The 12,536-nt window shown below is 37.4% G+C and overlaps 1 protein-coding gene across 1 annotated transcript; it reads right to left on the reverse strand.

Moving 5' to 3' along the window:
* Positions 1-1,832: 1,832 nt before the first annotated feature.
* Positions 1,833-4,713, reverse strand: LOC120020146 (homeobox protein engrailed-2b-like). Its single transcript, XM_038963619.1, has 2 exons — positions 4,245-4,713; positions 1,833-2,338 (listed from the first exon to the last, which is right to left on the reverse strand). Exons 1-2 carry the CDS (start codon positions 4,711-4,713, stop codon positions 2,010-2,012), a joined length of 798 nt encoding a protein of 265 aa, XP_038819547.1. The 3' UTR covers positions 1,833-2,009.
* Positions 4,714-12,536: the final 7,823 nt, after the last annotated feature.

Below are 12,536 nucleotides of genomic sequence, written 5' to 3' on the forward strand. Positions count from 1 at the left end.
TCATAAGACCACAATTTGGTATGGATACAGCAACTTTTGTCTCACATGATATACAGGTGACAGATTGCAGCTTTCATGCAAAGGCCTCTAAACGTTTCATTCACAAAAACAAGGTATTGCAAGATAAATAAGTTATGTAAACATTCCAGAAGTGTCTCTTCTAGAAACATGACCACTTAGACTATGAGTATTGTTCATAAATATGAATGTTATGTTATTTGCAAATAATAACATGTATTTCATACTATAGAACGCATGGACTATTTGATATAGATAGATGCGGTAAAGGATTCAACGGAACGCAGACCAGATTGGCGCACATTCAACAAATCTGATCTAACAAAGTGGATATTCTTTAAATCCGTGATGTATTGTAACCAGCCCACAATGTGGTTACTTAAGTCCGATTTGGATATATTTGGCTGTTTTCGCTGCATAACATGTAGAAGTTGTCCCTTTTCAGGTTTAGAAGAAGTGACTGCTAAATGCTAACTCCTGATCGTATAAACTGGTTAGCATAGCTAGCGTACAGAAATCGGTGGTGGTAGTCAAATTCGTTTTGAACTGTAATGCAGTTGATTGGTAACGATTACATGAACATGTGTTTTGTGTTGACATCCATACAAGCATTATACTCCGAGTTTTACCTCAACATAGTGTGAAATACACATATAAACAATAGCCTAAATGTAGGCTAATTTTGCTGGGGGACAATGAGACTCGGGATCTTGACCCCATGGCCCTTTCCTCTACTCGTTTCCATGGCAATTCCAATGATTTGGTCGAGTTCGATTGACCTCTTTACCGTATCTATAGCCTACATTATTTGTACAGTAAACCTATATGACGCCCGTTGACGTTACTTCATCCCTGAAGTTTTTAATAAGACTATAATGATTGAAGTGAAGACATACAGTCCGTATAGGCCTCACTTGGCACTGAAATCCTGATTTGAGCCTGGGTAAAAATTGATTTTGTTGGTAGTGGAACTGACCCAAAACGATTGCATTTCCATGATACTTTCAAATGGATATCTGTTCAATTCCAGTTGTTGCCATCCACCACTCCTCCCTATTTAAAACCCATTGGATATGAGTTAAGCGCGCATGACTTCAACTTGTGGGTGCATCATAGCATTGTTAACCAATGGAAAACTTGCAAGAAAGTTGGTGTTATGCGCTTGCATACCAGACACATATTTCGGTTTATATAATACTATTTTGTTTTTCTTACAATATGCTATCTATTTCAACAGAGGTCCTTTAGTGAAAGTTAAGTTACATTCCTTTTAAGCCTCAACTCATTTCTATCGTTTGGGTCAAGTTTAAAGTAACGTATAGGCAGGCCTATTGAATATATTATTTATTTATTTTTATCAAATCTGTCTCATATCAATAGGCCTACCCAAAGCTGAATTATTTTGCTGAAATAATTAAAATGTAATGCTCACAAGAACTATAGCCTAGCTAATGCAGAATTCGAATATAAAAATGCATTCTTATCAGATAATACGCTTAATTCAATGCCTTAGTCCCTCCATATCAACTCAGAAAGGCTGTATTTTTACACAAAACAAAGGAACCTCAAATGTATTTAACATAAACATCAAAATACAACGAAACAGTGTGATAAAAAATGTAAATCATAGATAAACACAAGTTAGGCTATTTAAATTCACAGGTTTGCAAAATGCAGCAGAACAAATCTTTGGACTTAAGCATGTTTTCATTATTTCGGTTAAATGTGTCCACAAAGTCAAGTAGGCCTACCAACAACAACAAAAAAGAACAACTTGCTAAAAAAAAAAAAAAAAAAACTTTAATGAAGATGAAGCATTCTAAAGTTCCAGGGAGTACATGGCAAGTGTTATAACACAAAATGGTTTAGTCCCTATATACTGTATATAGGCTACAGAATATTGCAAAATCCTGTCTCATTCATGTTTAAATATCTGCTGGTATTATGTACACTGGCCCTTTAAAGTTATTTATTGCATTGTTTATTTTTCTTCAATCGCTGTCTGATTTTTCATCCTTAGATGATGTGGCATGATTGTATAGTCCTTGTGCCATCAGGTGCAAGGCTAAAGAGTTTTTATTTCCAGTAGCCTTCTTTATTTTGGCCCTCTTGTTTTGAAACCAGATTTTAATTTGAGATTCGTTGAGGCCGAGTTCTTGTGCCAGACTTTGTCTTCTCTGTTCGGTCAGGTACCGATTAGTCTGAAACTCCGTTTTTAGTCTCTGGAGCTGTTCTGCTGTGAAGGCAGTTCTTGGGCGCTTGTCATCCTTGCTTGGTGTCGTTGTCGTGGTCGACTTCTTTGGTTTTCGAGATCTTGGCCCTGTATATTAGAATACATTCAATGATCAGACTTTGAAACGAAAAAAAGTATACCTTCAACGTCCTCAATAACATGATCACTAATGCCAGACTAATTAATATCAAGAATAGGCCTAGTTGTATGCCTAGTAGCCAAGGAGGCCTAGTAGGCCATATGGGCCTTTAGTAGCAGAATAAGTATTGTGTTGGTATTAATATTAGCCAAATTTCCAATATAGACACAAACTATAGGCCTAAATGTCATGAGAATTTAGTGTAGCCTATTCTAAAAGGGTGCGATGTTTTGTGTGCATAGTAGACGATGATGGTGTTGATTGGGGTGGGGTTAGAGGGAGGCGGTATAGGCGCCCCTTTCTCACTGTTACCATAGGAACTACATTTATAAGCTTGCATTTTCATAAATGTGTAATGAATATTGTAAACATTTATTGGAACTCTGCTGTTTGGAGTAGGCTAGTTCTACACCAAATAAGAGATCGATTCGCAGCTACACGTTTATTGGCTTCACAATATAGCATTTGAATATTATTATGATCAATTGGCCCATCTTCCATAGAAGCATATTTTTTTCGTACTGCAAAATACCCTCCGTTTTCTGGAATGGTTTTTATTCAGTTTATTTCGTGAAATGCACGCCTATGCTATTTAAGACCAACATTAAACACAGTGGTAACGTTTTTTGTTTAGTAGCATAATGAAACTTTCTTTTGTTTGCCTATTATTTTTTAATTGTTCGGAGAAGTTAATGTATTCATTCCATTATGCATAATATAGGGCCTATAGGCTACATGTTATACGACAATGGGATATTAACTTTATGTTAGGGCTTCTAAAGCTAAAGTAATAGTCCAATATGACAATTCCCTAAGTTTAAACGATGTTAACTAGAAATTAAATGAAAATGGCCAACTAAATGAAAATGGCCAACTATAATAGTTGCTTTGATACACTTCTGAAGTTGAAGAAAAAATAAATAAAACAAACATTCGGCTATAGGCCATAATGGAAGATTGACATTAATAAATCACAACCAGCAGCTAGGCCTAGACCTAATATCCTAATATGAGAATAGTTTGAGAATATTATGAAAACTACAGGCTAAATATATCAGAGGAGAGAAGTAAAAGTAGCTAAAGTTTTTATTCCTAATATTTTTCCAGTTCTTTTCTCCAAACGTTGCACTCTAAAAGTCTGATTGCACGCATCTCATATTGCACGTGCACGGAATACACTTTTTGCCTCGCTCCATTGTAAACAAAAATTCTAATTATATTTTTTTCTAAAGACTACTGAGGAACAATGGTGTAAACGTTTCGCTACTGCTTTAAAAGTTACTTTGAAACTTTACTACTTCGATATTTTTAATATTACGATAGTTTCAAACCTTTTTTTCTCCAAAAATGATTTACTTCTATTTTTTCTTCGTTTTCTTTTTTTCTCTCTTTATAATTCAACTGGAATTGTCAGCTTGATAAAATTGCATGACTAGCCAAATATTTATACGTTGACAATAGACTTATAATAGGCTAACAGTAAAAATAAAATAACATTTACTTGTAGTAGCCTGATATATAGGCTATTTGGTTTGAAACCAGAATTCCTAGGATAATCGAAGTCTTCTGTAGTTATGGATAAATTCTGAATATTTTTCACTAATTGGCAGGTAAAAAAAGAATTAGAATATTATTTTATTAATTTCCTAAAAGTTCAGGACAAAGACTTGAAAATATGTTACACAAAGGGATACTTTAAATGCTTGTATTATGCGGCTGCAGGATGTGGTTTCAGGTTTATTTTTCGACATATTTAGTTCACCGAGTCAGTTTATATTGCGCTCAAGCGATCCAATGGCTCATGGTATTCATATTCGTACTAAATACTAAGGCAATAAAAATACTAGACGTTACCTGATGATGGTCGGTCCGAATATCTTGTACAATACACCCAGGCTGGCCAGAGCATAGGTTTCGAAGAAGGTGCAGAATTGGCATGAGAACTTTCCGAGTCGGAGCTCAGGCACTGATCTCCAATTTCTCCTCCGGGCTTGAGAAGCGTATCTGCAACAATATCTGCTTTTTTTGGCTCACTGACTGAACGAGAATTCGATGTTCCTTCCCCTGACACCGTCCCACCGAACTGCCCAGATTTTGGGGGAAGGCCAGGACTATTCTCTCGTCCATTGAGGTGATTCTCATCATAATTAAAAGTCCCATCTTTCCTCCGTCCAAAGTCTGGTCGTAAAATATTATCAATATAAAAGTTGGTGATCCGGTGCGGTTGCTGGTTCCCAGGTGCATGGAGAAGAGGAAGAATAGCTCTGTTGGACTCTTCGCCCGAATCTTGATGCTCTCTATTGCCATTATAATTTTCTTCCATAGTGAAATACTCAATGTCCAATTGTGGCACTTTTCTCTCTCTCCCACACAAAAGTATAAATATTAATTTATGAGGTTTCTAGTTTATTCCTCGTCCAATGCGTTTTTCAATAAAACGGAATAGGAAATAAAAACTAGTTCCGTTTTTTTCAGTATCTAGTTTTGGTAGTAGGCCTACTGAAAATCCGCCTCTTGCCTTTCTCACAAAGAAAAAACATACTTTAAAATGTATTTCTCCGCCTGGCTATGGTTGATATATTTGTTGATTAAGTAGCCTACCATATAAAATGCTGAGTTGTAGTGGTTCCCTTTCAGAACAAATCCAACATTAATGCTTCAACTTCTAAACTACGAGTAGATAGAGGTGCTAACTGCTCCTGAAATAGTTCCACTATGGATTTTGGTTCTTATTTTTAATAGGCTACGAGTCCCCCCAGTGACGTTGCAGTCCGGTATCCAAGACACGTGCCTTGGACCAATAGAGTTCCTGAAATGTTACCACATGACCGATGACTCTACACTTGACAGCACCCCTCCACCCAATTCCCAAAACTGTAGTATTAAAAAAACATAAACAAGTAGGACACTATTTCCGATTCAGTCAGCCATCCCAGGTAGTTTTTTTATCATCAAAACCAAAGTATTTTCTGCTGAGTTTTTTTTAAGGCTATAGAGAAATCTCCACATTTCGTTGGTTTCTCGGTTCAAAGAGCACTAGGCATGCCCATGAAAAGGGGTATCCCCGAATGGGGGTGGGGTGTGAAACCTCAAATAGGCCTATGTTTTTCGAATTGAAAATAGTTGCAGCATATTGATGGAGACGATTACCAAACATATAGGGATGAGCCAGCACTCGCTAAACGCTTTAGCAGTCCCCAACATTACCGAATAAGTTCCCAGCGGTGTTTCCCGACTAGGCGCACATGATGGGTGGTTCACTTGCGAGGCTATTGCACTTGAAGTAGTCCTATATTTCAAATTACATGGGGATGCAATTTCATATTCGCCTATGGTGTCAAAGTAGTCTAATCAAAGATGGTGCACAATAGTCATCCGTCGTCGGTCTCTGGTTATCTAATTAACTGATTGGCTACAATTCTACTTAAAGATTGTTGCCCTGGTGGACGCTGACTATCTGTTTGGTCTTTAGTCTATTCATGAACAAATCGGGTTGCGCTTAAAAAGAACCGTGGCGCTTTAAATATTGGCGATGCAACAAAATGCTGTGATTTCACATGTTGCAGTTAAGAATTGAAGACTAGTCTTCTCTCAGTGGCCTAAGCCATGGGTGATGTCCTCAGGTCCCGTCTTTAGGTAAAATGCAGCCATTAGCCCAAACAGGATAGCCAATAGGCTAATGAATAATCATGAATGCTCATTCAAGGTTTGTGGAGAGATATTTTGCAGAGCAGCATAGCCTAGACTAGCCCACATAGGCCAAAGCGTTCTCTCTTAAGTGGGATGCAAATTTTGTTTCAGCAATGTCTGTTATTATTTTTTAAAGACAAGCCTAAATCCTTTATGGCCAAATAACTATATCTTATGATTATTTGCAAAAGTCCCACATGGTCCCACATTTTTGACTGAATAGTGGGCCTATATACTGTCTAACTGTCATATATGCCTACAATCGAAGTGGGTCATTTCGACATATTGCCGAGCGAAATTAACTCCTGTCAACAAGAGCGCATCTTGCGCTCCAAAATTGGTGTGCAGTAGGTTATAGTAATACAGCCATATTGAGCACATCGTTACTTTCTATTTTTGATAGCTATTGCCTATGGCAACACCAAAAAACTCGATGTAGCCTATTGTTGGAATAGGCCATATACCTGAATCCATATTTTGTGTTTAATGTTGGCCTATAGTTGGGGGATGTAGAAGACAGAAGTTACTCCAAATGTTATCAACGATCCGCAAAAGATTACTGTACAAAAATAATGCACGAGAATAGCATATTGATAATGATGACCTGAGGCTGTCGTGTTTTGATGGGAGTGATTGTAAGCCCAACTAATAAGAAAATATATGTTTTGGACTGCTACTTTTAAAATATGAAATGTCCAAAACTGGCTGCTTTTTGAGAATATTGAGTTGGATTGAGCTGATCTATTTTCCCTCTTTCATTGTCTTAATATATGGATGTAGAGGTTACGAGTTTATACATCACGAATAGAAAGGCCTATATCCAAAGGTTAGCAAAAACAGATGAAAAAAATGTGTTCACGAAATATGGTCAAACCTTTGCGTTATACGGCTGTATTAAATCATAAAAGGTTTTGAATAATTTCTACCCCCTCCCCCCCAAAAAATGTAATTCAGCAAAATATTGGCCTATTGTTTTGTAGACCTAGTATCTCAATACATGTTTGTGATTAGTTTTGTTTCGGGTATTTTTGTCGTGATACAGGCTATTATGCCTATGTTTGCATATCATATTGATGCCGTATTGATTGTTAAGGTTTAAAAAAAGTGCACCTGCACCAAACATTAAATGCAACATTCATATGCCTATAGCACTTAAGGACAACGTGCTTTGCTTATGAACAGCTTTTGAAACGCTCACTTTTATCATGGACGGTGAGGTGCGCGTATAGGCTACATGTGACGAAGCAAACACTGAAATTCCAATTGGCTGAAAAACTTTTGGGGGAATACTGCATTCGTGTTCCAATTGAAACTGATGTGCCGCAGACGTTATTTGAAATTATTTACGCTGTTCTACAATGCTTATTTGCAAATTTACCAGAACTCATGGGTGAAGTTGGAGCCTGTAATCAAAAAGACAGCTTGAAGTTGTCAGAGGTCCAAGCAGATGTCAGATGGGTTTTGTTGAGCCTGTATTATGGCTACTCCATTATTCGAAATGTCTTTTAACCTGCTTTGAATTTCTTAGGCAAAACAAGGATCCTAGAATGACATTCTATAGGCCTAGCCTACTTTCCGTCATTTAAATCAGGGTGGGTGATAGAAAGTAGATCCTCCCTTCAATGACCTTTTATTTAACCGCATTCCAGAGGATTTACAGTCAAAAGTCAAAATACTTACTTCACTTTTGAGCAGTAACATTAGCTAATTAATAAACCACAACAAGGGTGTAATGTTTATTTTATATTAAGCTCATGCAGATTCGATAGCCTACTGAAATGGTGACTGTGCCTTTCATGTGTAATTGAGCAAAACCTTATCTTATATAATCTAATATTGCAATTGAAGTGCAAAGATAAACAAATGTGCAGAGATGTGAATATTAGCCATTGAAATAGATTTCATGGACATTTCTGTGCTTCATGGTGACATCCTCAACTCTCACAATCTGCAAATCTGTCTGTAAAACAGAAATATAATTAGGTGTAGGCTATTGATTGCAAATGTGCAATCCGTCCCTTTACAGAGTTGGTCTTAGGCCAACTCATATTTTTTTCAAAATTATAATTAACTGCTCATATTTAAAACATCGCAGTTCAACCAACCTATATGCACCATTTCCTTAAACACTTTTCTGTATAGGCTATTATTATTATTCAACTCAATAAATAAAAAATCTGCATCATGACTTAGCCTAAACAGTTGGGAAAATATTGCCTTATGAGTCCTATAATTCTAGTCTAGCCTATTTTAACTGAATAATCTCCAGCCATTTCTATTAGGCCTACCTGATGCCCATTTTCGTTACTTCCATCCTAGCTCTCCTAGCCCAGCCAAAACATTCTGTTCGGGTAAATGTATCTTTCTATTTGGTTTATCTTCCCCTTCAGAAAGGGTTATACGCTAGAGGGTCAGAGGGATTTGTGAATGAACGCTATAGCGTTGGCTGCAGCTCACAGATCATAGCCTCAGATCAGCAGCACACAGATGTGCTCCATTGAATGGCTGTGATATCTGCTCTGTAACAATGCAGGGGTCATGTGGGATCCTGCTGCTTCCTGTTGGCCTTTGAAAAACAAACGGAGGGAGAAAACACTAAGGGGGTCCCCGAGGATGCGGATAAAGGTTAGGCTACTGACCACTTCCTATTTAGTCTGGAAAGCTGTTGGTGAAAATTGTGCGGCACACTGGTCTCAACTCTGATAAGGTTTTTCTGGCCAGGACATATCCAACTTACATAGTGTTTTCCTTTAGGTTAGATTATGTAGATCTGTTTAACATACCGTATAGGCCTAATAACTACATCTTCCGACACATTTCATTCAGTTGACCAAGGTTTCCCAAAGTCGGTCCTTAGCCCACCCGTGCACGTTTTGTTTTTTTGCCCTAGCACTACACAGCTGATTCAAATAGCCAAATCATCATCAAGCTTTGATTATTTGAATCAGCTGTGTAGTGCTAAGGAAAAAAACTTAACGTTCACCCGGTGTGGGGTGGGGGTGCGCGTCGTGGAACACACCGTACACGTCGTTCAACATTATTTCCCATAGAACGTATAGCCAGCCCCTCGTTGATTAACCCTTATATAACTCATTAATGTACAACGATGTTACATCACATAATGTCATATCCCAGGGAAATTAATCGTGAATAACGGTAAAATAAATCCGTTACAAAACTCAATTGCTTGTTGTCAAGAATGTAATTTTAATATAGGTATAGGCTACGTGTCATTTACATGTGTATTTTTCCATAAACATGTAACTTATTGGAGAAATAGAGTGAAACTAGTTTAGGACATGCTGGTTATCTACTCAACTCTTACCCTAAGAGGTCCGGAGCTTGCTGGTTTTCTGTTGTATCTGATAATTAATTGCACACATCTGGTGTCCCAGGTCTAAACAAATCCTTGATTAGAGGGGAACAATGAAAAAATGCAGTGGAGCTGGTTTCGAGGTCCGGAGTTGAGTTTGAGGGGCCTAGATTATTGATCTGTCCCACTGTCCGCACTTTCCTTTATGTGCAAAGTGACCAAGTCTCCTTGACCAGTGACAAGACGTTGAAAAGGCCAAGGGGACGATTGCTTTTGGGGTTTAATTACTGGTTCATCACCCTGATCGCCCTGGCGGGGACAAATCCCATCTGAATAGGCGTTTGAAACGGAGCCAGTCTGGGTTTCTTCAGTCAACTCCACTCCAGTCTTTTCCTCTGCTTTTTGGGGTACCGTGGTTGCAGCAACTACCAGGCTACAGCGAGGGGTTTGGTCCATTGCATTTTAATTTCGGTCAGTTCAGTAAAGACATTATAGCGTAATTCAGTGAAATAGAGTACTTGATCAATTCTTATAGGCCTATTTAATGATTTGGATCTTTAATTTAATTTAATGGAATTTAACTGACACCAGCCGTGTAATTTAGGACCACTTGATAATGCTAAACAAAAGTGTCTTGATCCATTTACAGACAAGGATTCCAGCCATGTGTTTTCTCATGTGCATAATACGAATTTAGTGGACTTTTACTTGTCTTCAGTAGTCTATGATACAGTATATTAAGTTTGAGTCATTGATCATAATTGAAAGTTAAACAATAATATATTCTAAGATTCTAAGATTATTTAACCCGTAAACTCATATGACACTAATTTAGCCCTGTAGAAGTACGCACGTACATTCAATAGTGAATGTATAATACATTATAATATGCTCAACTGTTATGTGACATCTTTTTATGGCTCATATGTGACATTTGATTTGATAAAATACCTGGCCTCTCATAATGCATTTTGTCAAGAATACTTCATGAAGAGCTTCACACTCTCTCAGAGCGAGAGACAAGGAAAGATGAAAAAGGGTGGAAAGCAGAAATGTTTGAACATTGGTGCCAAAATTGATTCATTCAAAGTGCAGTAAATGCATTTGCTTGATGTTAAATATTATTTAACAAATAATTTATCACTCTGTCCTGAGGACTTTAATCATTTGTCAGCATGGAGGTCAACAATAGCCTATACTGTACTCAGTTCAAAGAAGCAAGTCACGAAATGCATTGAACTTTTGAAAGACTGAGACCACTGTGTTGTGCTTGGTGTAACTGGCTTGAATATTCAGCATTATAATTGACCATGAAATAACATATGTTTGTTTTCAATTACTTCTCATAATATGCATTGATAACTTAAGACCTTGACCTAATGTAGAATAACATTTAGAAGCGATCTCCTTTACAGTGCCTTAGTGATGTGTTATTTCATCGACCAAATAGTATTGTTCTGATAGATTATCAGGGAACAATGCCCCAATTAAAAAATGTGCTGCTCCCTTTTTTTAATCTGAGCACACTGATTGAATCCCTGTGTAAGTACTAGTGTATATGGACCCCAGGGATATTTTATTAGACATGCTGGCTCTTTCCCTTTTTCTCCAGCAGGTCATTTTCAGGATTTCAATTAACAGAATGTTATTAAAATGTAATAGCCCTGATAATATTTCACTATTTCTTTAGAGAATATTTCCATAATTTAATTTATGTTACCTCCATATCGAAATTAACAATAGGTAGCCTATACTGTACCATAAAAGTTGATGATGGTTTGACCTATTGGTCCTAGAAAATGTTTGAAAGTGCCTTGAAGTGTTTCTTGAAGTGTGTGCACAATGCACATGCGTTTGTGTGAGTGACTTTCTGTGATTTTAATCACTGCTCTTACTTAGAAAGTAGTTTTGAATTTCTTTTCACGGGCAAAATAAGTAATAATGTTGTCTCTTTCCAGCAGGGGTCTCTGCTTTCCATTATCCAGAGTTATTCTGATAACCAGCCGGCATATAAGCAGAAAGTGTAAACAGTGCTGTCTAGTGGTGCATTTGGGTTAAGATATTTGGGATACACATGGGATTTTATAACATTTCTTTCAGTTGATTTTCCAACTGTAAATCTAAGAACATTTTGGCATATCAGATACCTTTTTTACCATTTTAACATGCTAAACTAAAAACCTGGTTTATTATAATTGTCCAGACAATCTGTTATGTAAATAGGTCCATAAAATTAATAATTGTCATTACAAAATGATCAACATAGGCCACATGTGATCCATGATTCATGGATGGAATACACACTTATCTTCATGACCCGAGGCACAGCTCGTATAAGAAACAGAACCGTTACCATGGAGTTGATCCAGAGAGGAAAAGTTGGCCCTGCTCCCAGAAATCTCTGGGCGGAAGGCTGACTGTCAGTCCCCCACCAGGACTGTGTACGAAGCTACCTCAGAAGGGATGGGACTGATACTGGATGGTTGCTGCTGGTGAGCCTGGTGGCAGACCTGTTAGTGAGAAAATAGACGTCTCAGTGTAATTCAAATTAAAAACTCAAATAAAATATGGACTACAAGGTCTACTTGTGATGCTTAGTGGCAGCTTGTTGTAGTCCTGGGAAAAACATTCAGTGGATACAAAGAAGATGGATTATTTAAATGGATAGTTCACACAAATTTACCTCATAGAAAGTAATCTATGGAACCAGAGAATCAGTGACCCAACAATTGGGTTTGTTTATGTGCTCTGAATGATCAGATGTTTCTGATGTCCAAAATATATATGAAACATTTTCACTGTCCAAAATGTTTTCCAAGGACCTAGGCACAGCATGTTAGCTGTTGCTTCAAGATGGACTCCCTGTCATGAAATCATAGAGCCATAATGGTCACTACACTTAATTTATGAACTGACATGATGTGCTTGCAATTGAACAGGTACTTACCTCAATAGTCATGCTTGATTAATATAATCCTCTTGAGCATGCTATACCTGTAAAGGAGAAAGACAATATGCTCGCATGGGTAAAATTGACTTTAATCAAACTGCTTCACCTTGTCAAACACTTTAGATAAAGGATGTCAAATTCTAACTCTGAGGTCACAAGGTCACATTCTCGTATGTAATGTAGCTGTCAATTA

The sequence above is a fragment of the Salvelinus namaycush genome, chromosome 25, assembly GCF_016432855.1.
Source record: "Salvelinus namaycush isolate Seneca chromosome 25, SaNama_1.0, whole genome shotgun sequence".
Classification (NCBI taxonomy): Eukaryota; Metazoa; Chordata; class Actinopteri; order Salmoniformes; family Salmonidae; genus Salvelinus; species Salvelinus namaycush.